Source organism: Doryrhamphus excisus, chromosome 4, assembly GCF_030265055.1.
Source record: "Doryrhamphus excisus isolate RoL2022-K1 chromosome 4, RoL_Dexc_1.0, whole genome shotgun sequence".
Classification (NCBI taxonomy): domain Eukaryota; kingdom Metazoa; phylum Chordata; class Actinopteri; order Syngnathiformes; family Syngnathidae; genus Doryrhamphus; species Doryrhamphus excisus.
Window position 1 is genome coordinate 3074759 of NC_080469.1, and position 12742 is coordinate 3087500.

General features: G+C 36.1%; 1 protein-coding gene across 5 annotated transcripts in view; it reads right to left on the reverse strand.

Moving 5' to 3' along the window:
- Nucleotides 1-531: 531 nt before the first annotated feature.
- Nucleotides 532-12742, reverse strand: part of si:ch211-12e13.1 (uncharacterized) — a 13025-nt gene continuing 814 nt past the window's right edge. The window contains exons 3-7 of one of the 5 annotated variants that reach the window (XM_058071655.1): nucleotides 10038-10280; nucleotides 9771-9962; nucleotides 7769-7950; nucleotides 6977-7014; nucleotides 4482-6222 (exon numbers count right to left, since the gene is read on the reverse strand). In XM_058071655.1, coding sequence (XP_057927638.1) covers nucleotides 7775-7950; nucleotides 9771-9962; nucleotides 10038-10280 — 611 coding nt within the window. In that variant the 3' untranslated portion in view covers nucleotides 4482-6222; nucleotides 6977-7014; nucleotides 7769-7774. Of the gene's footprint in view, nucleotides 1552-4480; nucleotides 7951-9770; nucleotides 9963-10037; nucleotides 10281-12742 lie in introns of those variants that run through there. The other 4 variants (XM_058071653.1, XM_058071651.1, XM_058071652.1 and 1 more) reach the window with 4 other exon arrangements.

Below are 12742 nucleotides of genomic sequence, written 5' to 3' on the forward strand. Positions count from 1 at the left end.
CACAATGATAAACATAAACACCACTTTCCTCTCTTGCATATTGTTTCTCAGCTGCAAAGTGGTTGAGTGGTTAGCATGTTGTCAACACAGTAAATAACACCCCTATAGTCATCTTTCCATTCATATTACCCATTATAGTTGACTCTGTTGCTGTTGCCGTTTTGCCAGGTCTCACTGCTAGGAGACCCGAGTTCGATTCCCCGATCGGGCATCTCTGTGTGGAGTTTGCATGTTCTCCCCGTGCATGTGTGGGTTTTCTCCGGGTACTCCGGTTTCCTCCCACATTCCAAAAACATGCTAGGTTAATTAGCGACTCCAAATTGTCCATAGGTATGAATGTGAGTGTGAATGGTTGTTTGTCTATATGTGCCCTGTGATTGGCTGGCCACCAGTCCAGGGTGTACCCTGCCTCTCGCCCGAAGACAGCTGGGATAGGCTCCAGCACCCCCGTGACCCTCGTGAGGATAAGCGGTAGAAAATTAATTAATATTTATAGAGCCCTCTAGACATGAAATAACACCCCTACAGTCATCTTTCCATTCATATTACCCATTACAGTTGACTCTGTTGCTGTTGCCGTTTTGCCAGGTCTCACTGCTAGGAGACCCGGGTTCGATTCCCCACTCGGGCATCTCTGTGTGGAGTTTGCATGTTCTCCCCGTGCATGCGTGGGTTTTCTCCGGGTACTCCGGTTTCCTCCCACATTCCAAAAACATGCTAGGTTAATTAGCGACTCCAAATTGTCCATAGGTATGAATGTGAGTGTGAATGGTTGTTTGTCTATATGTGCCCTGTGATTGGCTGGCCACCAGTCCAGGGTGTACCCTGCCTCTCGCCCGAAGACAGCTGGGATAGGCTCCAGCACCCCTCGCGACCCTCGTGAGGATAAGCGGTAGAAAATGAATGAATAATCTATTGAGCAAACACTTGGGTGTACAAAGTGGAAAAATACTAGCTGTGTCCAACTGAGCTTCATAGAATGACGCAGCTGCAGCACGGTTCCTTCCCACGTGAAGGCTTCTGCTCCTGAGGAGAAGCCACCCGAGGAGCAGAAGTTTCATCCTTGCACTCGGACAGCGAGCCGCTAGAAGTGGAAAACAGTCTTCCACGCACCAAGTCTGCAGCTTTCCCGTCCATGACTGTTAAGTTATTCACCGTTTTCTCTCTCAAGGACATGTCCCCGTCATCTTCGTCATCGATGAGCACAAAGTCTTTGAGGTAAATCTTTGTCACTGCATGGAGACTGTGGTCCTCAACGGTGTGGCCGTCAACAAAGGTCAGAGTGGAAGTCTCAGTCAGGGTCTCTTGTGGGTCTGTGGAGTTGTCCTCTGGTCCTGAATAGGCCTGTGAGCTTGAATCCACGGTCCAAGAGGAGATCCTTTGAGCAGCGAAGTCCTCAATGCAGGGATCTTCAGTCTGGCCATGTTCAGGTTGCATCTTAAACACCACCTTCTGGTAGTCATGGTAGACTTGCACAGCGCTGCCCCCTGTTGGGGATGAGAGAGTCTCCCCTTTTCCTTGCGTCTTCATCGAATTGATGTACTTTACACACTGCAAAAAGTACAAGCATGAATAGCTGATTTCATCTGACAATCACACTCTTTATAACTATAAAAGCAATCTTCACTTGCTAAATGTACTGCAAAAAAGGCTAGTAAGGATAATTCATAATGCCGCCTACAGAGAACATACTAACTCCTTATTTCTAAAATCGCAAATACTTCAACTTGCTGATATAGTTCATCTTCAAACAGCTAAAATAATGCATAAGGCTAAAAATAACCAATTAGCTAATAATATCATCGAATACTTCTCTACAAAAAAATAAAAATAAAAATAAAAATAAAAATAAAAATAAAAATAAAAATAAAAATAAAAATAAAAATAAAAATAAAAATAAAAATAAAAATAAAAATAAAAATAAAAAATAAAAATAAATTAGGAAAGCAGGAAGTGAACAAATGTAACAGTTACTGATTGTAAAAGTACCAGATGGAGGGCTAGGATTTAATAAGTTTTGCTTCTTCCTACTCCTTTTGGACATGTGGAACTGTGAACTGATTATGGGATGCACTCAATTGTAATCTGTTGCATGTTCAAATGAAATAAAACCATTACCATTACCAATTACAACATATTCAAATAGTCATTACTGCATTTCCCTTGATGAAATAAGTAGGAGAACTAACTATTGTTAGTTTAGCCATTGCATAGACCTGCAAATTTGCTGATTTTTGGTCATAATTTATTTTTTCCCTTCAAAAATAGGTCATTTACTTAGCAAAAACACACATCTCATTCACTATAAATAATTTAAAATACATAATAATACAGGTAACATGTACAGTATACATTTCATTCGTTCATTCATTTTCTACCGCTTATCCTCACGAGGGTCGCGGGGGTTGCTGGAGCCTATCCCAGCTGTCTTGGGGCGAGAGGCGGGGTACACCCTGGACTGGTGGCCAGCCAATCACAGGGCACATATAGACAAACAACCATTCACACTCACATTCATACCTATGGACAATTTGGAGTCACCAATTAACCTAGCATGTTTTTGGAATGTGGAAGGAAGAACATGCACGAGAAGAACATGCAAACTCCACACAGAGATCGCCGAGGGTGGAATTGAACTTGGGTCTTCTAGCTGTGAGGTCTGCGAGCTAACCACTCGACCCACACGATAAGTTGCAGCCCCAGTATACATTTATCACTGTTAAAAAAAAGACCACAATTTGTACACATTTATGTCTTTACGCGCTTTAAATTGTGTTAAACAAATGTACGAGGCATATTTATGGCTTAAAGGGGAACTGCACCTTTTTTGGGGAATTTTGTCCATCATTCACAACAATATTATGTGAAACATAAAGACATATTTCTTTCCCTTTTCTGTGCATTATAACACCAGAAAACTAGTCAATTTCAGCTAGCTTACAATACTGACATTGGGATACAACTATTTTGAGTATATCACTCTAAAAAAACCTCTAACAATGTTGCATGGTTTGATATACATGCATTAACGTGTACACTGACGATAATATGTAATATTGCAGTATCTTGCCCTATTTTGATTATCTAAAACACAACTGAAACTTCTTTTCGACGCGCCCCTTTAAATCTTTATTGTATCGCAAGGGGAACAACGGCAATTGAAGAGAGACTGTATGCATTTTTTGACTAATAATATTCAACTATGAATTAATAATGAATATATTTGTGAAAAAACTGTGATAAAGCCAAGCTGCAAAATCGAAAGCAGGAAGTGGCGAGGGACGACTAAGTCCTTCACTACCGGCCTCTGTAAATAAATAAATGAAGCTGGTACTCTGGTACTGGAAGTAAAAATAACGTATCTCCCTGATGACCCCTCTGAGGTTGGACACGGTTGAACTGCACTGAAGTGGTGATAACACACACACACACACACACTCAGAATGACTTTAGATGTCGATATATAATATGTTGGAAAATAATAATTGTGTAAAATACAGCAGTGTTCATATTGTGTGACTGTACATGCTAAATGCAGTACAGTCTTACACTCCGCTGACTAAAGCGCATGACAGAATCAGGACTCTATAAATGAATAATAACATGTACATGTTCCCGCGGTTTGGGCTGAGAAACAAAAGATGAAAAATAAAAAATAGATACCGATAGATTGAAGCTTACTTTCCTTTTCTAGTGTAATGAAAGTTCTTTTAGTATACCGATAATAAAATTTCTACTATAAAGTACAGTAGTAGTTTAAGATACATAACACTATTCAATAAAACAACTTTCCAACCATACATGTCTTACTTACCTAAAGCCCTTAGTAGTCCAAACCTTCCAAGTGGTCCAAGCAAAAATCACATGACACTGGAGGGACGACACTCGTGTTCGAGTCTGACCTGCGTTACAACTAATGAATGTTAGTTTGTGGTCTGGGGCATCAGACCTTCCCCGCACACGCCCTCTCTCCACTCCCTCCATCCGATCTACTATACTATTCTGACACTGTGTCACATGATGCTGCCACATTCATTTTCTACCGCTTATCCTCACGAGGGTCGCGGAGGGGGGTTCTGGAGCCTATCCGAGCTGTCTTCGGGCAAGAGGCGAGGTACACCCTGGACTGGTGGCCAGCCAATCACAGGGCACATATAGACAAACAACCATTCACACTCACATTCATACCTATGGACAATTTGGAGTCGCTAATTAACCTAGCATGTTTTTGGAATGTGGGAGGAAACCGGAGTACCCGGAGAAAACCCACGCATGCACGGGGAGAACATGAAAATTCCACACAGAGATGGCAGAGTGGGGAATCGAACCCGGGTCTCCTAGCTGTGAGACCTGGCAAAACAGCAACAGCAACAGAGTCAACTATAATGGGTAATATGAATGGAAAGATGACTATAGGGGTGTTATTTCATGTCTAGAGGGCTCTATAAATATTCATTCATTTTCTACCGCTTTTCCTCACAAGGGTCGCAGGGGGTGCTGGAGCCTATCCCAGCTGTCTTCGGGCGAGAGGCGGGGTACACCCTGGACTGGTGGCCAGCCAATCACAGGGCACATATAGACAAACAACCATTGACAAAACACGACTATAGTCACATTTATACTTTTTTTATTTACAACATATTGCGCAACTGCAGGGTCTTGGGACACATGCTAACTCGCAAACTAGAGAGCTAGCGACCTAAACGGTAGCCTTCAAGTTATTTCCTTTAAACTTAAATAGCCAAAAACTTACCACTTCCACACGGATAGGGAGGATAACTATTAACAGTTATTTAACCTTTAACATGAACATTAATCAAACGTAATAATTTTTTCTGGGTACATGATACCATACAGCATCCATATCAAACTTGCGCGGGCCCGCACTAACGTTAAACTTTCATATCAAGGCGGGGGCCTCAAACTAGTGTCCTGCGGGCCACATTTGGCCCGCGGGCTGTGTGTTTGAGACCCCTGGTTTAGATCTTCTGCCCTCCTTCAAGTTATTTCCTTTAAACTTAAATAGCCAAAAACTTACCACTTCCACACGGATAGGGAGAATAACTATTAACAGTTATTTAACCTTTAACATGAACATGAATCAAACGTAATCATTTTTTCTGGGTACATGATACCATACAGCATCCATATCAAACTTGCGCGGGCCGCACTGACATTAAACTTTCATATCAAGGCGGGGGCCTCAAAGTAGTGTCCTGCGGGCCACATTTGGCCCGCGGGCTGTGTGTTTGAGACCCCCGGTTTAGATCTTCTGCCCTCCTTCAAGTTATTTCCTTTAAACTTAAATAGCCAAAAACTTACCACTTCCACACGGATAGGGAGGATAACTATTAACAGTTATTTAACCTTTAACATGAACATTAATCAAACGTAATAATTTTTTCTGGGTACATGATACCATACAGCATCCATATCAAACTTGCGCGGGCCGCGCTAACATTAAACTTTCATATCAAGGCGGGGGCCTCAAACTAGTGTCCTGCGGGCCACATTTGGCCCGCGGGCCGCATGTTTGAGACCCCTGATTTAGCTTGTTTTTGGAACGTGGACCAGTGACCTGTACGTGGCGGCCATTGGCGGCCACCCTTTGTCATTCTCCGGCCACCCCACAAGTTATCGAGACAGTTCAGATATCAACTTACTGCCACCCCTATGTGAGTAATGGTCCCACCTCGGCAGCCCCAACAAAAGATTTCGACTCTTCCACTCCAGAGGACAATGAGGACTACACCCTAAATTGGTGTGCAGCCAGTCACGTGACGCATAGCGACAGACAACCATACACGATTAAAGCGATGTCGAATGGACTGCAGGAAATAAAGACTATCCTCTTCGGCATACGATCGGCATCGTATATAAATACCCACTACTACTAAATCGTCTTATATTTGAGTACTTTCTCCTGCTGGTAAATAACATTATTTTCAGTGCAAGGGAATCATACAAAGCCTTTTTTCTGTCTGTTCTACACAGTGAAGGTGTTTCAATAAATAATAAAGGACGACAGACCCTTACATACATGAAAAATGCAAACAGCATTATGAGCAGGATATTGAAATATTGAAAAGCTTTTCCACCCAACAAGGAATGAGGCCCACATTAGTGCAAAGTCTTTGTGTTTGTGTGCAATACATTTCCATTATGTTATTACATGCGTGCATAATTACCATGTAAAAACTCTAATTCCGGCCGATGGTACAGCTGAAATGAAAAGATATGACAAAAATATAATATGATGGTATGGAATGTATGCTTGAGCTTGATTTACATTTTTAGTTCAATCAGAGTTATTCTTAAACATACATGATATTAAATACACTACATTAACTACTGATCAAAATTTTAAGACCGCTTGAAATATTACTTAAGTCCTTACAAGCACTAAAAGGGGAATAGGTGTTTCATCGCCTCATCAAAAGTTTAAAACCACAGCTTTTTAAAAATCCCGAGAGTTATATGTCAGGTTCAAAATCTTGCAACACTTTTAAAAACACTTAAATACACAAATACAGAAGAGACAGACAACAATATTCAAAGTACAAGTTTGATATGGAGTATATAATCAAGTACTGTCATTTATATTTCAGTTAATAAAATGCAGGTGCGTATTTAATAGTTGCATATAGTGATTGGTCACTATTTATTTATGAAGCGTGATTAATCTGATTAAATCATTGGTATTTTAATCATTGGACAGATACAATGTAAAAAGCAGTGGTACATGTATGTACGTTATACTTGTATTTATAATTATTATTAATGCATTTATAAATTATTAACATCTAATTGCAAATGAGATGGCCTGTTTTTTATAAAAATAATAAACATAAAATTATTTATTATGATTTTTGGCCATTTATGCAGCATCCGCAGGGCCATAAATGCTTTTAAGCCTTTTTAACTTAAAAAAAATGTTTTTAAAGACATTAGAACAGGGGTCTCGAACTCAATTTACCTGGGGGCCACCGGAGCTAGGTTCTGGGTGAAGCCGGGCTGCATCAGGTTTTCAAAAAAAAAAACAAAAAAAACAAAAAAAACGCATTTATTAAAAACTGGGAAAACTGCTATACCCTACACTTTTTCAGTACTTTGGTTCCGGTTTTCCACACCAAAATATCTGATAAAACATTCCACTGTTCTAAAATATCTTAATTTTTCTATACACAAAATAAGATAAATAAAAATATATAAACTAAGAATAAAGACAATAAATCAATCAATCAGTAATAAATAAGTCAAATAATAATAAAACGGCAAATAAGAAAAACGTAAGAAACCACATACAGTTGGTAGAGAAATTATTTTTTTCAGATTCAAATGTACAGTATTAACAGTTATTTAACCTTTAACATGAACATTAATGAAACTTAATAATTTTTACCCAATTAGCAAGTTAGCATCGTACTCAGTTCCATCTGGGAGCAGCGTCGTAACTTTAACATGTTTCATGAGATGCTTTATCTTGACGTGTATTTTTCCGTTTTATTTCATTTCAACATTAAACTTTGGGCCTCAAAGTAGCGTCTTGCGCACCGCATTTGGCCCACGGGCCGCAAGTTTGAGACCCCTGCATTAGAATATCCCCAAAATGGCCTATATGTGGAAACAAAAATTTTTTTTTTTAAATTTACTTGTAGAATCAGAGTGTAGTGACGCCGTAATGTCATTAAAACTAACACAAAAAACGGATAATTTACAGATATGGAATATTCCCCAAGCCTTTATGGATGGAAATGATAATACTTACTTCCTGTTAAGTCCTTGATATCATTCCCTGTAAGTGACACTGTGTTGTGCTGTGTTGCCGCATTTGAAAGGCGAGATCTTGTGTAGAGCACTTCCAAAATAAAAGTTTCACTTTGCTCGGTGCCAACAAAGGGTCTTGAAAATGTGCCACGATGTTCACCGGAGATGTGACGACTCCCACACCTTGGTGAGAATAAAATTGTGATGTCAGAATATTATGGAAATATCACACAATTTATGTCATAATTTGACAAGAAAAAAAAAATACAATAAAAGCTGAAACATGAAAGAAAACAAACATTTTTAATGTTGTGATATTATGAGAAACAAAGAATAAAGTTACATTTTGTTGATATTATGATTTCACATTTCCAACATTTTTCTCATAAAACTGCTTTTTTTCTCAGTTTTAAAAATATTTTATTCTTGTCACTTTTTCCCCACATAAAGTTATGAATTCAATCCCATATTACTTTATACATTTTTCCAAACCTAATTTTCCAAAAATTACAATTGTACTTGTTGTTTTGTTTGTGATGTTGACAAAAAATAAATATTTTTGCTTTGATATTTCAACTATATATATAAATATATATTTTTTCTCATATTAGGACTCAAAATAATTCAGTTTTGTTTTTTTTCACACTCACATTCAGCATTCTAGCATGTTTTTTCAACTTTCTTCATGTAATTTCCCCCCCACATATTATGTATTAGGACTCAAAATAATTTAGTTTTGTTATTGTAAAATTACTGCTCTTTTTCCATTTATTTATTTATTTAAAAACAACTTTCTTTCCTATTTTCTTCCTCATATGGTGACTTTATTCCCATAATATCTTGACTTTATTGTTGTAAGATAATAATTTATCCTCAATTAAATTTGCCAAATTTTGCGACTTTGTTTTGTTACTCATAATGCTGACCTTTTTTCCTCATAATAATGTCTTTATTCCATTTTCACGACCTATATTTGGTGGTAATGATGGGCTTTTGCTTTCATATTTCAACTTTTTTCCCATAACTGTTTTTCTCGAATGACTTTATCCTTCCCCGCCTCTTGCCCATAGTCAGCTGGGATGGGCTCCAGCATACAATATTATTACTTTAGTCACATTTTTTATGTCATTCACATCATATTAAAGCTTTTACCAAAGTATTTTCCAAAATATGGAATTGTACTTTTTTTGTACTGTTTTTTTTTATTATTTTTTCTTTATCTGGAGCCTATCCCAGCTGTGTTTGGGCGAGAGGCGGGGTACACCCTGGACTGGTGGCCAGCCAATCACAGGGCACATATGGACAAACAACCATTCACACTCACATTCAGCATTCTAGCATGTTTTTTCTTAATTTAAAAAAAAATATTTCAACTTTCTTCATGTAATTTTCCCCCCACATATTATGTATTAGGACTCAATATAATTCAGTTTTGTTATTGTAAAATTACTGCTCTTTTTCCATTTATGCTGTTGTTTTTTTCCTGTCTTAAAAGCAACTTTCTTTTCCTATTTTTCCTCCTCATATGGTGACTTTATTGCCATAATATTTTGACTTTATTACTTTATTGTAAGATAATAATTTATCCTCAACTGAATTTCCCAAATGTTGTTGACTTTGTTTGTTTTGTTACTCATAATGCTGACATTTTTTCCTCATAATAATGTCTTTATTCCATTTTCACGACCGATATTCGGTGGAAATGATGGGCTTTTGCTTTCATATTTCAACTTTTTTCCCATAACTTATTATTTATTGTAAGATAATAATTTATCCTCAACTAAATTTCCCAAATGTTGTGACTTTGTTTGTTTTGCTGACCTTTTTTCCTGATAATAATGTCTTTATTCCATTTTACCAAATGAATTTAATTTTTAATTGTGCTCAGGACTGATTAAAAAAAAACAGCCTGCAAATTTGGACAAATTTGGTCAACATGCAATGAGAAGCGGTAAGTGTTGACATCGCTTAAAGTGAATAAAGTGCGTGCTCGGGAGAATTACCTTCATGCTTTTCTATTTCAGCGAGGCAGGCAGACAACATCCAGATACTGGAAATGGGACGCGACTTCAAGCCGAAGAGAGCAGCTGGCAGAAGGAGGAACCAATGGTCAAAAAAGGACCATAGACATGGCGGTCCGGTGCTCAGTGCGACGCCGAGATCCACTTGCTTTGCGTTTGCCGGCATCACTTCGCCTACCAATACAACCACACAAAGCTCGTTAAAAGCAGTCTTTAGTCATGATCAAACACACATTAACTAACGCTCACCCTCGTCTTCTTTCTTGGCTGCACATGTGATGGCTTTTTGGGGCTTGTTTTTGGACAGGAGAGTAATGACGCTCTCCCACACGACACTCTTGCATCGTGAAAAAGCCGACAGACACACATCCACCTCCACACCCGCATCAACGAGTCTGTACAGCAGGACTTGAACTCGGAGCATAAAGGGACCTTTCTTCAGCTCATCCACCGGTTGATGGCTTTTTATGCTCTGGCGCACGCAAAGCAGACCTGGAGAAGTCATGTGATCACATCTTGTAATTAGTTTTTGGTTAGAATATTATGACTTTATTCTTTGTAATATTTGGACTTTATTCGCGGAATATGATGTTAATCCCAAACGAAACACACATGATTTTTCATAACATGATGAGACACAAAAAAACAAAGAAGAAAGTTGCGTATTTTGGTGAATAAAGTCAAAATATTATGGGAAATATTACAGGATTGTAGTCGCAATATTACAAGAAAAAAAATTGAAATATTAAAGACTTTTTAATAATATTAATTATTAATCAATAATTAATAATTATTTATATTATATTAATCAATAATTATAAATTAATATAAATTATTGATTAATGAATATTAATAAATATTTAATATTAATTATTGTAATATTATGAGAAACCAATATACAAAACAAAACAAAGAATATTTCAAATCTATTTCCAATTACCCCCATATTATTCTGCCGTTATTCCCATAATATTTTGACCGTTTTCTCATATTATTGTGACTTTTTCACGCCCTATATTTGGATAATGAAGGGCTTTATTCATGTAATATGATGTTTAGGATTTATGATCATATGATTTTTCATAACATGATGAGACACAAAAAAAACAAAGACGAAAGTTGCGTATTTTGGTGAATAAAGTCAAAATATTATGGGAAATATTACAGGATTGTAGTCACAATATTACAAGAAAAAAATTTGAAATATTAAAGACTTTTTAATAATATTAATTATTCATCAATAATTAATAATTATTTATATTATATTAATCAATAATTATAAATTAATATAAATTATTGATTAATGAATATTAATAAATAATTAATATTAATTATTGTAATATTATGAGAAACCAATATACAAAACAAAACAAAGAATATTTCAAATCTATTTCCAATTACCCCCATATTATTCTGCCGTTATTCCCATAATATTTTGACCGTTTTCTCATATTATTGTGACTTTTTCACGCCCTATATTTGGATAATGAAGGGCTTTATTCATGTAATATGATGTTTAGGATTTATGATCATATGATTTTTCATAACATGATGAGACACAAAAAAAACAAAGACGAAAGTTGCGTATTTTGGTGAATAAAGTCTAAATATTATGGGAAATATTACAGGATTGTAGTCACAATATTACAAGAAAAAAATTTGAAATATTAAAGACTTTTTAATAATATTAATTATTCATCAATAATTAATAATTATTTATATTATATTAATCAATAATTATAAATTAATATAAATTATTGATTAATGAATATTAATAAATAATTAATATTAATTATTGTAATATTATGAGAAACCAATATACAAAACAAAACGAAGAATATTTCAAATCTATTTCCAATTACCCCCATATTATTCTGCCGTTATTCCCATAATATTTTGACAGTTTTCTCATATTATTGTGACTTTTTCCACGACCTATATTTGGATAATGATGGGCTTTATTCATGTAATATGATGTTTAGGATTTATGATCATATGATTTTTCATAACATGATGAGACACAAAAAAACAAAGACGAAAGTTGCGTATTTTGGTGAATAAAGTCTAAATATTATGGGAAATATTATAGGATTGTAGTCACAATATTACAAGTTAGAAAAAGTAGAAATATTAAAGAAAACATTTTTAATGTCGTAATATTATGAGAAACCAATATACAAAACAAAACAAAGAATAAAGTTCCTTACTTTCAAATCTATTTCCAATTACCCCATAACATTCTGCCATTATTCCCATCATATTTTGAACGTTTTATCATATTATTGTGACTTTTTCACGACCTATATTTGGATAATGAAGGGCTTTATTCATATAATATGATGTTTTCCCAAACAAAACACACTTATTTTTCATAATATGATGAGACACAAAAAAGAAAGTTGCGTATTTTGGTGAATAAAGTAAAAATATTATGGCAAATATTACAGGATTGTAGTCACAAATTATACATTTTTCCAAACCCAATTTTCAGAAAAAATAACAATTTTACTCAACAAAACTAAATATTTTTCTTTTTTTTTTAATTGTAAAATTACTGCTCTTTTTCCATTTATGCTGTTGTTTTTTTTCCTGTCTTAAAAACAACTTTCTTTTCCTATTTTTCCCCTCATATGGTGACTTTATTCCCGTAATATTTTGACTTTATTTTTGTAAGATAATAATTTATCCTCAACTAAATTTCCCAAATGTTGCGACTTTGTTTGTTTTGTTACTCATAATGCTGACCTTTTTTGCTGACCAGAGCGACTAGAATAAGATTCTGAATGATGACCTTACTCTAGTGGTTAGCGCGCAGACCTCACAGCTAGGAGACCAGGGTTCAATTCCACCCTCGGCCATCTCTGTGTGGAGTTTGCATGTTCTCCCCGTGCATGCGTGGGTTTTCTCCGGGTACTCCGGTTTCCTCCCACATTCCGAAAACATACTAGGTTAAT